This window comes from Salvelinus alpinus, chromosome 21 (assembly GCF_045679555.1).
Source record: "Salvelinus alpinus chromosome 21, SLU_Salpinus.1, whole genome shotgun sequence".
Classification (NCBI taxonomy): Eukaryota; Metazoa; Chordata; class Actinopteri; order Salmoniformes; family Salmonidae; genus Salvelinus; species Salvelinus alpinus.
In genome coordinates, this window is record NC_092106.1 from 50,191,615 (window position 1) to 50,211,614 (window position 20,000).

The 20,000-nt window shown below is 44.4% G+C and overlaps 2 protein-coding genes and 1 long non-coding RNA gene across 5 annotated transcripts in view; 2 read left to right on the forward strand and 1 right to left on the reverse strand.

Moving 5' to 3' along the window:
• Positions 1-3,005: 3,005 nt before the first annotated feature.
• On the forward strand, positions 3,006-3,346 carry LOC139548426 (uncharacterized). The gene is made up of 3 exons (XR_011669706.1): positions 3,006-3,057; positions 3,159-3,226; positions 3,297-3,346. It is a non-coding gene; the product is annotated as an uncharacterized lncRNA (long non-coding RNA).
• Positions 3,347-4,739: 1,393 nt separating this feature from the next.
• slc25a15a (solute carrier family 25 member 15a) lies at positions 4,740-13,499 on the reverse strand. 3 transcript variants are annotated; one of them, XM_071358117.1, is made up of 8 exons: positions 13,305-13,499; positions 11,640-11,730; positions 9,714-9,825; positions 7,620-7,766; positions 7,126-7,266; positions 6,710-6,885; positions 6,182-6,340; positions 4,740-5,138 (listed from the first exon to the last, which is right to left on the reverse strand). In XM_071358117.1, exons 2-8 carry the CDS (start codon positions 11,692-11,694, stop codon positions 5,014-5,016), a joined length of 915 nt encoding a protein of 304 aa, XP_071214218.1. In that variant the 5' UTR covers positions 11,695-11,730; positions 13,305-13,499; the 3' UTR covers positions 4,740-5,013. The 3 variants fall into 3 exon arrangements, with proteins under 3 accessions (XP_071214218.1, XP_071214217.1, XP_071214216.1); XM_071358116.1 differs by having other exon boundaries at positions 13,278-13,499; XM_071358115.1 differs by having other exon boundaries at positions 13,154-13,499.
• Positions 13,500-15,069: 1,570 nt separating this feature from the next.
• The window catches only part of foxo1a (forkhead box O1 a), a 204,918-nt gene continuing 199,987 nt past the window's right edge, over positions 15,070-20,000 (forward strand). Inside the window, exon 1 of the mRNA XM_071358118.1 lies at positions 15,070-16,051. Coding sequence (XP_071214219.1) covers positions 15,446-16,051 — 606 coding nt within the window. The 5' untranslated portion in view covers positions 15,070-15,445. The remainder of the gene's footprint in view (positions 16,052-20,000) is intronic.

Below are 20,000 nucleotides of genomic sequence, written 5' to 3' on the forward strand. Positions count from 1 at the left end.
AATATAATAAAGACAGTAGATATAGCTGGTTTGTCATACCATAATAGAGATAATAGATCTAGCTGGTCTGTCATAAAATAGTAGAGACAGTAGATCTAGCTGGTCTGTCATAATATAGTAGAGACAGTAGATCTATCTGATCTGTCTGAATTTAAGAGACAGTAGATCTAGCTGGACTGTCATAATTTAATAGAGATAATAGATCTAGCTGGTCTGTCATAAAATAGTAGAGACAGTAGATCTAGTTAGTCTGCCATAATATAATGGAGACAGTAGATCTAGCCTGATCTGTCGTAATTTAATTGAGACAGTAGATAGAGCTGGTCTGTTGTAATATAATAAAGACACTAGATGTAGCTGGACTGTCATAATTTAATAGAGATAATAGATCTAACTGGTTTGTCATAATATAATAGAGGCAGTAGATCTAGCTGGTCTGTCATAATATAATTAAGACAGTCGTTCTAGCAGGTCTGTCATAATATAATAGAGACAGTATATATTGTTGGTCTGTCGTAAAATACTATAGACAGTAGATCTAGCTGGTCTGTCATTATATAAATTAGACAGTAGACGTAGCTGGTCTGTCATAAAATAATTGAGACAGTAGATCTAGCTGGTCTGTCATAATATAATTGAGACAGTAGATGTAGCTGGTCTGTCATAATATAATAGAGACAGTAGATGTAGCTGGTCTGTCATTACATAATTGAGACAGAAGATATAGCTGGTCTGTTGTAATATGATAAAGACAGTAGATCTAGCTGGTCTGTCATAATATAATTGAGACAGTAGATATTTTTGGTCTGTCATAATATAATTGAGACAGTAGATGTAGCTGGTCTGTCAGAATATAATAGAGACAATAGTTATAGCTGGTCAGTCATAATATAAATGAGACAGTAGATCTAGCAGGTCTATCATAATATATTAGAGACTGTAAATGTAGCTGGGCTGTCATAATATAATAGAGACAGTAGATGTAGCTGGTCTTTCGTAGTATAATTGAGAGAGTATATCTAGCTGGTCTGTCATAATATAATAGAGACAATAGATCTAGCTGGTCTGTCACAATATAATAGAGACTGTAAATGTAGCTGGTCTGTCATAATATAATAGAGACAGTAGATCTAGCTGGTCTGTCATAATAAAATAGAGACTAGTATCACATGTCCTCTGGTCTCTCTCTGAGACTAGTATCACATGTCCTCTGGTCTCTCTGAGACTAGTATCACATGTCCTCTGGTCTCTCTGAGACTAGTATCACATGTCCTCTGGTCTCTCTCTGAGACTAGTATCACATGTACTCTGGTCTCTCTCTGAGACTAGTATCACATGTCCTCTGGTCTCTCTCTGAGACTAGTATCACATGTCCTCTGGTCTCTCTGTGACTAGTATCACATGTCCTCTGGTCTCTCTGAGACTAGTATCACATGTCCTCTGGTCTCTCTGAGACTAGTTTCACATGTCCTCTGGTCTCTCTGAGACTAGTTTCACAAGTCTTCTGGTCTCTCTCTGAGACTAGTATCACATGTCCTCTGGTCTCTCTGAGACTAGTTTCACAAGTCCTCTGGTCTCCCTGAGACTAGTATCACATGTCCTCTGGTCTCTCTGTAACTAGTTTAACATGTCCTCTGGTCTCTCTGAGACTAGTATTACATGTCCTCTGGTCTCTCTCTGTAACTAGTTTCAGAAGTCCTCTGATCTCTCTCTGAGACTAGTTTCAGATGTTATCTGGTCTCTCTGGTCTGTCTGTGACTAGTATCAGATGTCCTCTGGTCTGTCTGGTACTCCTGAGTCATTGTTGTGTCTAGTAGTGAGGCAACACCTTCTCCTCAGAGCCTCCAACGAGCGCTCCCACACACGCACGTACACACATGCACGCAGACACACACACAAACCACCCAGATAATTAGGTAAAGAATCAATCCCTCCTAAAATGGTCAAATCTCATCACTTTTTCAGTTGATAATATCCATGTCATCTACTGTTAAAATTATATTATTCCCATTGCATGTATAGAATTGTTTTCTCTCTCTCGCTTTCTCTCTCTCTCTCTTCTTTATTGCCAAAGCAAGTGAAATAGATCATTAACAAAAGTGAAATAAACAATAAAAAATGAACAGTAAACATTACACTCACAAAAGTTCCAAAGGAATAGAGACATTTCAAATGTCATATTATGGCTGTATACAAGTGTTGTAACGATGTGTCACTCTCTCTCTCTGAATCATCCCATTTCCATGTAAGGTCCACGTACCTTCTAGGATCTGTTCAGTGCTGATCTGGACCTTACCCTGGGACACCATGTCTCTCTCTAGTCCTGCCTGGTGCTCTGTACTCAACCTTTATTCAACCCGGTCAGTCGGCTAAGTCAGTCCAATAGTTTCAGAAATACGACCTATACCTGCAGCTATTAATACTCAGAGCAACATGAACGTTAAAGACTGAAAACTGGTTAGGAACTAAGTATATTTGTAACAGCACCTCCTCAGAAGCCTGGTCGGACAGAGCAAGCTGTCTGTCTGTCTGTCTGTGTGTGTCTGTCTGTCTGCTGTGCTGTGTCTGTCTCTCTGCCGTTGTGTGTCTGTCTGTCTGTCTGTGTGTATGTGTGTGTGTCGGAGGGACGGTAGGCAGGTGGGGATATTTACCTGTGTCCTCTCTCCCACTAGGGTGTGGCCTGTCCCTAATGGTCTGTTTCTGTCCGAGCTCTGAGAGAGAGAGAGTGCTCTGTCGATGCTGCAGTCCCCCGATACAGTGTGGAAGACAGGAGAGGCTCATTAACAACACAATTAAAATCCACTGGAAGTTGTACTTAGCTAGTGAAGCGTGTTTATTCTATTGTATATCTTTATATCATATAGTTTTGTCATTAATGTGAGTCCTGTGATGAGTGTATACGCTCATGAATTAACAATAGGTGGTATCTTGACACCATGCTAGTGGGGGGGGGGGGGGGGGGAACTCGATCCAAACACAAGATGATCTGATCACGCGACACGGGCCTCGTCGACTGGAATTGTTCTGCCTTACTCTGTACATCTAGTCTGTCTTTAGGTTGTGTAGTCTGTACATCTAGTCTGTCTTTAGGTTGTGTAGTCTGTACATCTACAGTCTGTCTTTAGGTTGTGTAGTCTGAACATCTAGTCTGTCTTTAGGTTGTGTAGTCTGTACATCTAGTCTGTCTTTAGGTTGTGTAGTCTGAACATCTACAGTCTGTCTTTAGGTTGTGTAGTCTGTACATCTACAGTCTGTCTTTAGGTTGTGTAGTCTGTAGATCTACAGTCTGTCTTTAGGTTGTGTAGTCTGTAGATCCTAGGGGAGAGGCAGAGAGGCCGCCACAGTGTCGTTACCGTGGAGGGAGGGAGGAAGGGAGGGAGGAAGGAAGGAAGGGAGGCCGTCACAGTGTCGTTACCGGGGAGGGAGGAAGGAAGGGAGGCCGTCACAGTGTCGTTACCGGGGAGGGAGGAAGGAAGGGAGGCCGTCACAGTGTCGTTACCAGGGAGGGAGGAAGAGAGGGAGGGAGGGAGGAAGAGAGGGAGGGAGGGAGGAAGAGAGGGAGGGAGGGAGGCCGTCACAGTGTCGTTACCGGGGAGGGAGGGAGGGAGGCCGTCACAGTGTCGTTATCGGGGAGGGAGGGAGGGAGGCCGTCACAGTGTCATTACCGGGGAGGGAGGGAGGCCGCCACAGTGTCGTTACCGGGGAGGGAGAGAGGGAGGGAGGAAGAGAGGCCGCCACAGTGTCGTTACCAGGGAGGGAGGAAGAGAGGGAGGGAGGGAGGCCGCCACAGTGTCGTTACCGGGGAGGGAGGGAGGGAGGCGGCCACAGTGTCGTTACCGGGGAGGGAGGGAGGGAGGGAGGGAGGGAGGGAGGGAGGGAGAGGGAGGAAGGAAGGAAGGAAGAGAGGATGGAGGAGGGGGTAAGGATGGAAGGGAAGGACGGAGGGAGGGCGTCACAGCGTCGTTACCGGGGAGGGAGAGAGGAAGGAGGGATGGAAGAGGGGTTAAGGATGGAAGGACGGAGGGAGGAAGGGAAGGAGAGAGAGCGAGAGGGGAATATAAAAATAGCAGTTATTAGTGAATGTTTATTGTTATGGTGCTTCTACACCTGCATTGCTTGCTGTTTGGGGTTTTATGCTGGGTTTCTGTACAGCACTTTGTGACATCAGCTGATGTAAGAAGAGCTTTATAAATACATTTGTTTGTTATAAAGAACAGCGTCTTTCAGAAGTCATTGTGCTTACCAGAGTATACACTTAATCTAATACCATGTGCCTCTCAACTTGCCGTGGTTCAGCACCAGTTTGAATGGTAAAACACCTCTATGAATGCACAGTTCTAATTATACACAGTGCCTTCGCAGTGCCTTCGCAGTGCCTTCACAGTGCCTTCACAGTATTTTCACAGTAGATTCACAGTGCCTTCACAGTACCTTCACAGTATCTTCACAGTACCTTTACAGTAGATTCACAGTACCTTCACAGTGCCTTCACAGTACCTTCACAGTATCTTCACAGTACCTTTACAGTAGATTCACAGTACCTTCACAGTAGATTCACAGTGACTTCACAGTAGATTCACGGTACCTTCACAGTGGATAGGTGTCCCATAGAATAACTGTAAAAAGCATAAGCTGACACACACCTGAAAACCTGTTTTGTAGAAGTGCTGACTAAGTGTGAGTAAACTGTATAAAAAGAGAGAAATATCACACTGTATATGGTAGGTTAGGATTAGCCATTCAATATAGAGTGTGTGACTTTATTTAAAGTTTTTACAGAACACCACACACTCTACATTCTCAAATAACTGTGACCTGCTCAACAAATGTAGGCATTATCCTTGCATATTCAATAGCTACAACAACAAAAGGCATATTTTATACAAAAAAAATTACATTCAGACTTTAAAAATAATGTTTAAACATAAGGTTCCATTTTGGGATGCCAACAAAAGTGCAGGCATTGGTGGAGGAAACAGGACGTGTCCGTTGTGAGGAGAAGGGATCAGCCAATCAGACGTCTCCAAACTTCTGCATCATCGCCTTACGGCTGAGCTCATAGGCCAAGAAGAGAGCTCCGTTGGCAGGGAAGGTTCTGATCATGGTGGGAGTGAGGCCTGAGTAGAGAGGAGCCACTCCTATAGGAAGAACAGAAATATAGAGGAAGACAGGTTCTGTGTATAATACTTTATTTCACTCAAAATATAAACTGTTGAACATTTGAGGTACCATCTTATATCACAGTGAACCAATGGTGTAAAGTGCTAAAGTAAAAATACTTTAAAGTACTTAAGTACTTTTTGGGGGTATCTGTACTTTACTATTGATATTTTTGACAACTTTTACTTCACTATATTTCTAAAGAAAATAATGTACTTTTGACTCCATACATTTTCCCTGACACCCGAATGTACTCGTTACATTTTTAATGCTTAGCAGGACAGGAAAATTGTCAAATTCACTCACTAAACAGAGAACATCCCTGGTCATCACTACTGTCTCTGATCTGGAGGACTCACTAAACAGAGAACATCCCTGGTCATCCCTACTGCCTCTGATCTGGAGGACTCACTAAACAGAGAACATCCCTGGTCATCACTACTGTCTCTGATCTGGAGGACTCACTAAACAGAGAACATCCCTGGTCATCCCTACTGCCTCTGATCTGACTCACTAAACAGAGAACATCCCTGGTCATCACTACTGTCTCTGATCTGGAGGACTCACTAAACAGAGAACATCCCTGGTCATCCCTACTGCCTCTGATCTGACTCACTAAACACATGCTTTGTTTGTAAAGATGTCTGAGTGTTGGAGTCTGCCTCTGGCTATCCATAAATAAAAACAAGAAAATTGTGCCGTCTGGTTTGCTTAATATCAGGAATTTTAAATGACTTATATTTTTACTTTTGATACTTAAGTATATTTAAAACAAAATACATTTAGACTTTTACTCAAGTAATACGTATTTTACCGGGTGAATTTCACTTTTACTCTAGTCATTTTCTATTAAGGTATCTTTTACTCAAGTATGATAATTGGGTACTTTTTCCACCACTGCAGTGAACTGGAAGAGACCCTCCTGCTCACTGTGTACAGTATACCCATTTCCATTCACAAATATAGTAGTACTATAATTCAGCTATTATGCCGTATCTATTGTATCACTTTGTCCCCTCACCTTCAGTGCGTATGATCCCCATCAAGGTCTTGATGAAGCCTTGCTGTCTGCCTGCTAGGGAGTGGACCTGGATCCTGGACTTCACACAGTCTATGGGATAGACCACCAGCCACAGGCATGCTCCCCCAAACCCACCACTGAACATCAGAGGGACAACGCCTAGAGAGGAGGGGAGGGGAGGAGGGGGGAGGAGAGGGGATCAGAGGAGTGGAGAGGGGAGGAGTGGAGAGGAGAGGAGAGGAGAGGGGAGGAGAGGAGAGGAGAGGAGAGGAGAGGAGAGGAGAGGAGAGGAGAGGAGAGGGGAGGAGAGGGGAGGGGAGGGGAGGGGAGGGGAGAGGAGAGGAGGGGAGAGGGGAGGAGAGGGGAGGGGAGGAGAGAGGAGGGGAGGGAAGGGGATGAGAGGAGGAGAGAAGAGGGGAGGAGAGGGAAGAGGAGAGGAGCCATTTGGAACACAGTGATTACTCAAATAGTTGCATTGCAAAACTTGAATGAATACATAGATAGGTGTTCATGATATCACCGTCGTACCTATGCCATCCTTGTCGGTGCTCAGATGCTGAGCAAATGTCGTGCGACAGAGCTCGTAGGCTCCGAAGAAGCAGAAATACCCGGGGACTTCCCTGACGACGGTCGTAGTCAAACCCTGGTAGAACCCAAGAGGACCGTCCTTCCTCAACACAGTCCGAACCACGGACCACACTGAACTGGACAGACCCAGGGAGACACAACACAGAGATTGGAGGTATGGATCCCACTGCCTTGCAGGTATCTTACCAGAGGCCTCCATCTCATGCAACAAATCAAATCAAATGTATTTATAAAGCCCTTTTTACATCCGCAGATGGCACAAAGTGCTGTACAGAAAGAAACCCAGCCTAAAACCCCCAAACAGCAAGCAATGCAGATGTAGAAGCACTGTGTTATGTCATCTTATCTTATCTTACCTTTTCTGCCCTGAGGGTATCTTGCCGGAGGCCTCCATCTCATGCATGGCCTGCAGACGACACTTGACCAGCTCGGTGGGACAGAGAGCCAGGGAGGAGAAGATGGACGCTAGGGAGCCTGAACACGCCTTCTGGAGGTCACTAAAGGAGAGGACCAGGGACCAGTGATGAGGAATGAAGGAGGAGAACCATAGCAAAGGGAAAATATTTTTGCAGTAAATTGGCACAAAATCCTAAGACTGGTTAAATGTTACACAACTGATATTTAAAGGCCATGTCATGTGAAAGACATGGAAAGATCGTTGTTGTAATACATGCATATACAACTATCTGCTTGGACAGAATTACAACAATGTAAGATCTAGTATTACACACAATACAAACTCTATAAGAGCCTATAGAAAGAGTCTGTAGAACGAGTCTGTAGAAAGACCCTGTCGAAAGAGCCTAACAATGCAAAGGCTTGTCTTGGTGGTCCTATATGGCAGTCTAACCTGAGTTCTACGGCTTGGTCCATCCCGGTAATTCGCCGCAACACGTCCTGACAGAAACCATAGCTCATGAAAAGGACAGCGTTCTCTGCGATGTTGGCTATGAGGGCTGGGGTGGCTCCCTGGTACAGCCCTCTCAGACCCATCTGTCTACAGACCCACCAGGTAACATTGACAGGAAACAGGAAACAGGTATTCAGATTCAGAAACTCTTGGAGGATAATGCAAGTTGGAAAACTTGGAAAAAAACAGATCGTTATGGTGTGTAGCCTCCGTCAAGATAAACTATATTTACAGCAGTATGTGGACACCTCTTCAAATTAGTTGATTTGGCTATTTCAGCCACACCCATTGCTGATAGTGTATAAAATTGAGCACACAGTTATTCAATCTCCACATTGGCAGTAGAATGGCCAGTACTGAAGAGCTCAGTGACTTTCACCGTGGCACTGTTATAGGATACCACCTTTCCCACAAGTCAGTTTGTCAAATCTCTGCCCTGCTAGAGCTGCCCCGGTCAAATGTATGTGCTGTTATTGTGAAGTGAACACGTCTAGGAGCAACAACGGCTCAGCCGTGAAGTGGTAGGCCACACAAGCTCACAGAACGGGACCGCCGAGTGCTGAAGTACGTAGCGCGTAAAAATTGTCTGTCGTCAGTTGCAACACTCACTACCGAGTTCCAAACTGCTTCTGGAAGAATCGTCAGCACAAGAACTGTTCCTCGGGAACTTCATGAAATGGGTTTCCGTGGCCGAGCAGCCGCACACAAGCCTAAGATCACCATGCGCAATGCCAAGTGTCGACTGGAGTGGTGTAAAGCTCGCCGCCATTGGACTCTGGAACAGGGGAAACGTGTGAAGGGAAGTCTTAACGCTACAGCATACAATGACATTCTAGACGATTCTGTGCTTCCAACTTTGTGGCAACAGTTTGGGGAAGGCCCTTTCCTGTTTCAGCATGACAATGCACCGTGCACAAAGTGAGGTCCATACAGAAATTGTTTGTTGAGATCGTTGTGGAAGAACTTGACTGGCCTGCACAAAGCCCTGACCTCAACCCCATCGAACATCCTTTGGGATGAATTGGAATGCAGACTGCGAGCCAGACCTAATTTCCCAACATCAGTGCCTGGACCTAACTGTGGCTGAATGTCCCTGCAGCAACGTTCCAAGATCTAATGAAAGCCTTATCAGAAGAGTAAAGGCTATTATAGCAGCTAATGGGAGACCAACTCCAGATTAATGTCCATGATTTTGGAATGAGATGTTGGACGAGCAGGTGTCCACATACTTCCTGGTCATGTAGTGTATGTACAGTATATACAGTACCAGTCAAAAGTTTGGACACACAAGCTGTCATCAAGGCAAAGGGTGTCTACTTTGAAGAAATATATTTAGATTTGTTTAAAACTTTTTTGGGTTACTACATGATTCCATATGTGTTATTTCATAGTTGTGATGTCTTCACTATTATTCTACAATGTAGAAAATAGTAAAAATAAAGAATAAAACCTGAACTGAGCAGGTGTGTCCAAACTTTTGACTGGTACTGTATTTATATAAAAGGTAAATATATAGGATTCAGGAATAATAATACTGTAAATACATAGGATTCAGGAATAATACTACTGTAAATAAATAGGATTCAGGAATAATACTACTGTAAATAAATAGGATTCAGGAATAATACTACTGTAAATACATAGGATTCAGGAATAATACTACTGTAAATACATAGGATTCAGGAATAATACTACTGTAAATACACAGGATTTAGGAATAATACCACTGTAAATACACAGGATTCAGGAATAATACTACTGTAAATACACAGGATTCAGGAATAATACCACTGTAAATACACAGGATTCAGGAATAATACCACAGTAAATACACAGGATTTAGGAATAATACCACTGTAAATACACAGGATTCAGGAATAATACCACAGTAAATACACAGGATTTAGGAATAATACCACTGTAAATACACAGGATTCATGAATAATACTACTGTAAATACACAGGATTCATGAATAATACCACTGTAAATACACAGGATTTAGGAATAATACCACTGTAAATACGTGTTTTTACCTGTAGGTGGACATGAAGCAGTGGAGGAAGCCTCGGTACATGGAAGGGAAGGTCTGCATTTTCACCTTGGCTGTGTCAAACGGCTGGCCACTGAACACACAGGCTGTCCCACCTAAAGGCAACATGAGCGGAGGGAGAAGATGGAGAGGGTTTGAAACACAGCTACTGGGTGTGGTTTCCCCTAGGTACAGATTTAGGATCAGAGGAGGGGAGGAGGGAGATGGAGAGGAGACATGAGGAGGAGAGGAGGGAGATGGAGGGGAGACAGATGAGGAGGGAGATGGAGAGGAGACAGAGGAGGAGGAGAGGAGGAGGGACATGGAGAGACATAGAGAGGAGACAGAGGAGGAGGAGAAGAAGAGGGACATGGAGAGGAGACAGAGGAGGAGAGGAGGAGGGACATGGAGAGACATGGAGAGGAGACAGAGGAGGAGAGGAGGAGGAGAAGAGGAGGGACATGGAGAGGAGACAGAGGAGGAGGAGAGGAGGGAGATGGAGAGGAGACAGAGGAGGAGAGGAGGAGGAGAGGAGGAGGGACATGGAGAGGAGACAGAGGAGACAGAGGAGGAGGAGAGAAGGAAGATGGAGAGGAGGAGGAAGATGGAGAGGCGGAGGAAGATGGAGAGGAGGAGGAAGATGGAGAGGAGGAGGAAGATGGAGAGGAGGAGGGAGATGGAGAGGAGGACAACACCCAAAATTATATTTTGCTGACTTTTCCTTTTTAACTTTCCCAAAACAGACGACACATTTTAATGTCAGGCCTAGACAGGCCTACTGTAGCCACTCCTAGTCTGGAGGGGTCCACCTTATTGGTGCCAGCCTGCCACTCCTAGTCTGGAGGGGTCCTCCTTATTGGTGCCAGCCTGCCACTCCTAGTCTGGAGGGGTCCTCCTTATTGGTGCCAGCCTGCCACTCCTAGTCTGGAGGGGTCCTCCTTATTGGTGCCAGCCTGCCACTCCTAGTCTGGAGGGGTCCTCCTTATTGGTGCCAGCCTGCCACTCCTAGTCTGGAGGGGTCCTCCTTATTGGTGCCAGCCTGCCACTCCTAGTCTGGAGGGGTCCTCCTTATTGGTGCCAGCCTGCCACTCCTAGTCTGGAGGGGTCCTCCTTATTGGTGCCAGCCTGCCACTCCTAGTCTGGAGGGGTCCTCCTTATTGGTGCCAGCCTGCCACTCCTAGTCTGGAGGGTCCTCCTTATTGTTGCCAGCCTGCCACACATTGTTAGGGGGGGTATCCTTATTGGTGCCAGCCTGCCACACGTTGTTAGGGGGGGTATCCTTATTGTTGCCAGCCTGCCACACGTTGTTAGGGGGGGTATCCTTATTGGTGCCAGCCTGCCACACGTTGTTAGGGGGGGTATCCTTATTGTTGCCAGCCTGCCACACGTTGTTAGGGGGGGTATCCTTATTGGTGCCAGCCTGCCACACGTTGTTAGGGGGGGTATCCTTATTGTTGCCAGCCTGCCACACGTTGTTAGGGGGGGTATCCTTATTGTTCCCAGCCTGCCACACATTGTTAGAGGGGGTATCCTTATTGTTGCCAGCCTGTTCCACCAAGAGCCCTATAGATCCTGGTCTAAAATAGTGCACTACCCCTATGGAACCTGGTTAAAAGTAGTGCACTACCCCTATGGAACCTGGTTAAAAGTAGTGCACTACCCCTATGGAAACTGGTTAAAAGTAGTGCACTACCCCTATGGAACCTGGTTAAAAGTAGTGCACTACCCCTATGGAACCTGGTTAAAAGTAGTGCACTACCCCTATGGAACCTGGTTAAAAGTAGTGCACTACCCCTATGGAACCTGGTTAAAAGTAGTGCACTACCCCTATGGAACCTGGTTAAAAGTAGTGCACTACCCCTATGGAACCTGGTTAAAAGTAGTGCACTAGAGGGAAGAGGGTGCCATTTGGGTCTAGATGTAGACCTACCTATCGCTCCAGCTGAGAGGTCTATGACGGCCTGGACCACTGGATGAGGAGCCATGATGATGATGATGATGATGATGCTAAACCTTCACCACTGGTTATAGAAGGACACACCACTCACAGTAAACATTCACAGGCTGTTATAGGACACACCACTCACAGTAAACATTCACATGCTGTTATAGGACACACCACTCACAGTAAATATTCACAGGCTGTTATAGGACACACCACTCACAGTAAACATTCACATGCTGTTATAGGACACACCACTCACAGTAAACATTCACAGGCTGTTATAGGACACACCACTCACAGTAAACATTCACAGGCTGTTATAGGACACACCACTCACAGTAAACATTCACAGGCTGTTATAGGACACACCACTCACAGTAAACATTCACAGGCTGTTACAGAAGTTAAACTCGTACAAATATTACGTTAGTCGGTAAAGGGGGCTGATTTAGCAACACCCTTCTACTGTCCCTGTGCGTTCTATCAAAAACTACACGCCTACATAACAGTCATCATGTGATAGGGTCACCGTTACTGTATGTAACTACCATCTATCATTCCCATTAACATGTTGTCATTATGTCTTGAGGAAAGTAAATCTCTGCGCAGGTCAGTCATTGTGCTAAACCCCATGCTCACCGAAGAAGCCTAACGGATGACCTAAACCTGGTTTAAAGTATAGGGGCGGCGGATTGAAGGCGTCCAAAATGGTACCCTATTCCCTATGTAGTGCACTTCTTTTGACCGGGGCCTTGATCAGAAGAAGTGCACTACAAAGGGGCCAGGGTGCCATTTGGGGGGGGCGCTCTATTGACAGGTTCCGTAGGTTAGCCTACTGATTGGTCTCCAGTTCAGGTGTCCATTCATGTCCTCAGATAGAAGACTATGTTTGCCATGGCCTCGAACCAATAGTGATCTATTGGTAATATTAAGCCATATTATACCCACAGGGATGGGGAGTAACTGATTACATGTAATCCGATAATTTATTTTGTATTTTTAATGTAATCAGATACTACCAGCAAAAAAATATTGTAATCAGATTACAGGTACTTTAGAAAAACTAGATGATTACTTCTTGAATTACTTTTAAATTCAGATTTTTGTTGTTGTGGGAAAAAATATACATTATGACACCTTTCTGGGGTTTTTCATTTATATTCCATTCACCAATGGTATAAAAAAAAAGGTGCAAGTTTAAGTTTGTTCCACCTGAGCTAGTCTGACCACAAGTCAGAGATCACTATGGTGACACGCCAGATGTTGTTTACTTCTACGGTTCTTAAACGGAAAAGAATCAAAAAGTAACCGAAAGTAATCAGATTACGTTACTGCGTTTGGGCAATCCAAAAGTTACGTTTAATTTAAAATTACAATTTCTGAAAGGTAACTATTAACGGTAACGCATTGCATTTAGAAAGTAATTTACCAAACCCTGTCCATATCATAGCCATATATTTTAATCATAGTCTGAATATTATGTTTGAATCGAGGCTTACCAATAGCAAAGGAATTAGCCGTGTCAGTCTGTTTCTGCTTTGCCAATGTTGTTGGTGTAGCGTTGTTGTAGTTACAATAGACTGTCTACACCCAGATTAAAGCGGAAGACCATTTGTCACATACCGGTCACTATTGCATCATGAGATATACCATTTTTCGTGTCCAGAATAACATGCATTGCCGGGAAAATCCTGAAATATGTCACTTGACATGAGAGTTGGATGTGATGGTTGACTGAAGTTAAATCCACATTCCTTCACAGACGCGCTATGCCAAATCCCCTCATGCTAAATTCCGTCAGACAATCGCGGAAGTTCCTTGCCAGCGTTTAAACAGTTAACGTTTCTTGACGTCTTCTTCCTGATTTAGTTCTTATGTCACGAACGAGTCTTCACCTGCTTTGGAACGCTGTCGCCCATGTAGTGCGCAAAGGCGCTAAATGTGCACTGGCTGGCGCATGGCCCAGGAATACATTTAAACTTTTAAATCTGTGATCAAAACCTTAGTGATTGTGAAAGAAGTGCGAGACGTTAGGCTATAATGCAAGATATTACTGTGTGTGTACCTGATGATTTGTACAGGAAATAAGCCTACATTGGAACAAGCTCCTGAGTGGCACTGCATCTCAGTGCTTGAGGCGTCACTACAGACCCTGGTTCGATTCCAGGCTGTATCACAACCGGCCGTGATTGGGAGTCCCATAGGGCAGCGAACAATTGGCCCAGTGTAGTCCGGGTTATGGTTTGGCCGGGGGTACGCCGTCATTGTAAATAATAATGTGTTAATTGAACTGACTTGCCTAGTTAAATAAAGCTTCAATGAAAAATGTAAACTGTGGTAGTACCTGCAAATGGCCAAAAGATGTTAGCACAGGCAAAGAGTCGGCCTAGAGTGTGGGCTGTTTTCGCTGATCGCGGGTTGACAGTGTTGTCCAATGAGTGGATGTTGTCAAAGAGTTGGATTGGAGCAGCCTCGGGGGCAGATCCACTGGCCTAGGCCAATATATAACCTCACCATGACAATGTAGTACTTTTCATACCAAAGCCCTAACTAAATCATCCAGGTTAAAATTAACTTATGTTCTTCCTCCTTCTCATCATCATCATCATCATCATCCTCATTATGATAACATGTAATGTTTTAATATCAGTTCCTCTGACTTCCATTGGATAACTAATAAGCATTTTGAAGAAAACTGATTTGCTGGCTACTGGGCATCTGTAGAAAACGTGGATGTAGTGGATGATCCGTATGATTCATGAAGACTGTATTAACGGTCTTGTTCTGAGGTTTTACAGTCATTTTCCACGATCCCAAATAGCGCTCAATCACCTCGACGCGAAAAGTTTTAAGTAGTTTAGCAGTGTTCTATTAGAACAGCACAGCGTTATTTCATACATTTTTATGAGGCTATTTGTAAATAGCTATTTATAATTTCATTGGGGGGCAATTAAAGTAGGTTATTCATTTTTATAAGTATTATAGCAATTTCAGCCTCTTTTTTTTGTGATGATTTCTAAAAGTGAACAAATCTGGGTTCTGCTCATATCCTGTCCCCGCTATGCAACTTACAATAACAACACCATGACTGACAGAAAAAACCCTCCCCCTTCATTTTATAACTCATCCTTTTCACAGTAGGTTACGTTGTAAAAAGGTGATGTCTCTTTCTCTTTTACCTCTCTCTCTCTCCAACAAAACAAACCGATTAAGTTTCCTAGCCAACCGTTTCACAAAGCGTACCCGTTTTAATCTTTTCAGAGAAAGAGATGTTTACCAGCTATATAAGAATGAAAACATACTGCTGTTTCTGGTTTTTAAGTAGCTGTCATTGGCCGTTTTAGTTGTCACTCAAATGTGGGTGGTATTAGTTGACAAACGATAGCTCCGGTAACACGGCTGTCGGGCTGTAAACTGACATTCAACAGGCGAGAGTAAACGGAACTGCTGGGCTGAATAATAACTGCGACTGGATTGTTATAAAAACAAAAGTTCACCAAGTAGTTTTTTTTCTTCTATTCTAACTTTTCTATTCTATTCGTCAACAATCTGAATATCTACATTTTTTTTTTTCATCGTCGACTTAGATGTTGTTGCTGTCTCCGACTTGATTTGTGACTTTATATCAATGTAGTGTTATCGGACGGACCGATATTTTTGTTCAGGTGGTCGACCACTGCCCCCTTTTCGGTTGTTTACTTTTACCTGTTGCCTTCACATCACCCGCTGTGTATGAGTAACTTTCTGTTTACTAATTCTATGTGACATTTGACGCTATTCTAGCTACTACTATGGCCGAGGCAGCCCAACAACCACAGCAGGTTGAGATCGATCCGGATTTCGAGCCTCTCTCCCGGCCCCGCTCCTGCACGTGGCCCCTGCCGCGTCCGGAGTTCATCACCCCAGGCGATTCCAACACCTCCTCTCCCGCCCCTTCTGTCAAACAAGAACCCAGCAGCAACTCCGACTTCATCTCCAGCCTCAGTTTATTAGAAGAGACTGAAGACTACCCCGAAGAGGATCAGAAACCCACCATCCTCTGCAATGATTTCCAATGTCAGGAAAATTGCATCCACGACCACCAGCAGCATCAGCAGCAGCAGCAGCAGCACCCGGGGAACAGCCCCCAACTCCCGCAGCAACAGGTGCTTCTGCTCTCCTCCCCGGCCGGGTCTGCATCTTCAGTAGCGGCTGCGGCCGCTGCAGCTGCCCAGAGGAAAAGCAGTTCATCTCGGCGTAACGCCTGGGGCAATATGTCTTACGCAGACCTCATAACTAAGGCTATTGAGAGCACCCAGGACAAGAGGCTTACCTTGTCTCAGATCTATGACTGGATGGTGAAGAACGTGCCTTATTTCAAGGACAAGGGAGATAGCAACAGCTCTGCTGGATGGAAGGTAAGCTTTCAATACAGTACATTACATCTGATGAGATTTGAGTTATGATTTAAGGGCTATAAAAAAAAAATTGATAAGGATATGGAGAAATGTACCTTTAATTGCCTATATATCAAAGTTGACGTTTTTCATCATTTTTAAATGATGATATTGTAACGACCCTGGGATTGTAAGCGCATATATCGACTCTGCCGCTTGAACAGGCTTTTGCGGCACAGTCGATAGCGCGCCGGACTTCGGGCTAGAAGCTCGAGGGTTCGAGACCCGCTCCCTGCCTGTTTCATTACAATATTAACACATGTTATCACATGCTAATAACACACGTAACTAAATAAGACCAGGTGAGGGTGACATGCTGCTTGCCAGAAAAGGTTTATTGTACGATTGGGTATTACAGACATGTTAAATGCTATCTCTTGAGGTGCAGTTGTTCATTTCTATCCTTATAGCATCATGCTTTGTACCAGAGGAGACATGATGGGCTGGTCTTGTGCACCCCAATCAATCAGTCACTTTGTGTCCATTCATTGTGTGTCCTGATGAAACCTGTGGCTGCCAATTGTAACCCAGTCAGCACATGGCCACACACACACACACGCACACACACACACACACACACACACACACACACACACACACACACACACACACACACACACACACACACACATTCCTCGTCCAACTCCGGCTGCCTCCCACCCTAATACTATTGCACAATAGGGTACTGGGAGTCAGACTCTGATGGGGTGTGATAGGCTAGCTACCCTAGCCCCTCCTCCTCTCCTCTCCCAGTACTGCTAATATTCAAAGAAGTTAACATACTGTGCCGTAGTTGAGACACAGCCGCTGGTCTAACTCATGTCTCTGCCAAAGTATGTTAGCAGCAACCCTGTCTACACTCACTGTGCCAAAACACATTAAGACCGAATGGCATATGTTATTATTGTTCTTATTATTATGTAGTTATTATATGAAGACTTTAGTTAGATTTGTAGCCTGGGTTTCTCTCCTGCTATTCCTCCGTCATAGCTAGAGTTTGGGTTCTGGCTCAGTCAGAGTAGAGGTATTTCTGTAGAGGCAGGCAGGTGATCGTGAGGTACGAGTGAGGAAAAGGGTTTGTATATCCGTCACGTGCTACGATGACGAGGACACACACCTCTTTCTAACAGGAGTAGGACAGCCCCTTTCTCCCTCTCTTCCTTTCCTATTTCACCCCTTATATCAAATCAATTCAAAGGGCTATATTGGCATGGAAACATATGTTAACATTGCCATAGCAAGTGAAGTAGATAATAAACACTGACAAATGTTTTTAAATGAATAGAGACATTTCAAATGTCATATTATGTCTATATACAGTGTTATAACAATGTGCAAATAGTTAAAGTACAAAAGGGAAAACAAATAAACATAAATATTGGTTGTATTAACAATGGTATTTGTTATCTATCTCTCTTTCTCTCTCAATTCAATTCAATTTGCTTTATTGGCAAATAAAGACAATAAACATACAGTAGAGTACATGTGCAGGTTGATTGGTCTGTCAGACACTGTCCCTCAACTTATGTCAGGCAGCAATGTAGTGCGCTGCCAACCCACAGCTCTCTCTCTCTCTCTCTCTCTCTCTCTCTCTCTCTCTCTCTCTCTCTCTCTCTCTCTCTCTCTCTCTCTCTCTCTCTCTCTCTCCCTCTCTCTCTATCTCTTCTCCTTCTCTCTCTCTCTCTTCTCCTTCTCTCTCTCTCTCTCTCTCTCTCTCTCTCTCTCTCTCTCTCTCTCTCTCTCTCTCTCTCTCTCTCTCTCTCTCTCTCTCTCTCTCTCTCTCTCTCTCTCTCTCTCTCTCTCTCTCTCTCTCTCTCTCTCTCTCTCTCTCTCTTTCTGTGTCTCTCTCGGTCTCTCTCTGTCTCTCTCGGTCTCTCTCTGTCTCTCTCTCTCTCTCTCTGTGTCTCTCTCAATTCAATTCAATTCAATTCAATTCAATTGACTTTATTGACATGGCAAGTTATTATTACTTACATTGTCAAAGTATACATATCTCTCTCTCTCTCTGTCTCTCTCTCTCTCTCTCTCTCTCCATCGATTTCCACTAAAACACGGCCAGCTGTTATCGAAGACTGTATAAGTAAACTGTTGGCCTGTAATTATGTGACGTACATCGTTCTGAACTTCTGACTGACGGAGACGGGCAGGGAACTTATTCTGCCATTGTTGAAGTTAAAGAACATGTAGAGATGTATAGACGTAAATGATTTTGCATATAGGACCATGGTTAACTTCCAAATGGACCATGGCTCTGGTCAAAAGTAGTGCACTATGAAGGGAATAGGGTGCCATAGGGCTCTGGTCAAAAATAGTGCACTATGAAGGGAATAGGGTGTCATTTTGGATGCACACCATGGTTTTGTTGTAGAACTGATATCCTTAACCTGTAGCATCACATAAAGGTCTGTAACACCTTGACTTACTGTCATGTAACACCTGGACTTACTGTCATGTAACACCTGGACTTACTGTCCTGTAACACCTGGACTTACTGTCCTGTAACACCTTGACTTACTGTCATGTAACACCTGGACTTACTGTCCTGTAACACCTGGACTTACTGTCCTGTAACACCTGGACTTACTGTCCTGTAACACCATGACTTACTGTCCTGTAACACATGGACTTACTGTCCTGTAACACCATGACTTACTGTCATGTAACACCTGGACTTACTGTCCTGTAACACCTGGACTTACTGTCATGTAACACCTGGACTTACTGTCCTGTAACACCTGGACTTACTGTCCCGTAACACCTGGACTTACTGTCATGTAACACCTGGACTTACTGTCCTGTAACACCTGGACTTACTGTCCTGTAACACCTGGACTTACTGTCCTGTAACACCTGGACTTACTGTCCTGTAACACCTGGACTTACTGTCCTGTAACACCTGGACTTACTGTCCCGTAACACCTTGACTTACTGTCCTGTAACACCTGGACTTACTGTCCTGTAACACCTGGACTTACTGTCCTGTAACACCTGGACTTACTGTCCTGTAACACCTGGACTTACTGTCCTGTAACACCTGGACTTACTGTCCTGTAACACCTGGACTTACTGTCGTTTAACTCCTTGACTTACTGTCCCGTAACACCATGACTTACTGTCCTGTAACACCTGGACTTACTGTCCTGTAACACCTGGACTTACTGTCCTGTAACACCTGGACTTACTGTCCTGTAACACCTGGACTTACTGTCCTGTAACACCTGGACTTACTGTCCTGTAACACCTGGACTTACTGTCCTGTAACACCTGGACTTACTGTCCTGTAACACCTTGACTTACTGTCCTGTAACACCATGACTTACTGTCCTGTAACACCTGGACTTACTGTCCTGTAACACCTGGACTTACTGTCCTGTAACACCTTGACTTACTGTCCTGTAACACCTGGACTTACTGTCCTGTAACACCTGGACTTACTGTCCTGTAACACCTGGACTTACTGTCCTGTAACACCTGGACTTACTGTCCTGTAACACCTTGACTTACTGTCCTGTAACACCTGGACTTACTGTCCTGTAACATCTGGACTTACTGTCCTGTAACACCTTGACTTACTGTCCTGTAACACCTTGACTTACTGTCCTGTAACACCATGACTTACTGTCCTGTAACACCTGGACTTACTGTCCTGTAACACCTGGACTTACTGTCCTGTAACACCTGGACTTACTGTCCTGTAACACCTTGACTTACTGTCCTGTAACACCTGGACTTACTGTCCTGTAACACCTGGACTTACTGTCCTGTAACACCTTGACTTACTGTCCTGTAACACCTGGACTTACTGTCCTGTAACACCTGGACTTACTGTCCTGTAACACCATGACTTACTGTCCTGTATGTAAGTAGTAGTTGTAATGATTATTGAAAATAGCTCACAGAATCAGCCAAC

Coding starts and splice junctions, on each gene's coding strand:
- slc25a15a (XM_071358117.1), bottom strand. CDS start 11,694: ATGGCTCCTCATCCAGTGGTCCAGGCCGTCATAGACCTCTCAGCTGGA. Junction 7,767..9,713: donor TGCTTCATGTCCACCTACAG/GTAAAAACACGT, acceptor GTGGGTCTGTAG/ACAGATGGGTCTGAGAGGGC. Junction 5,139..6,181: donor GGGGATCATACGCACTGAAG/GTGAGGGGACAA, acceptor TTCTTCCTATAG/GAGTGGCTCCTCTCTACTCA.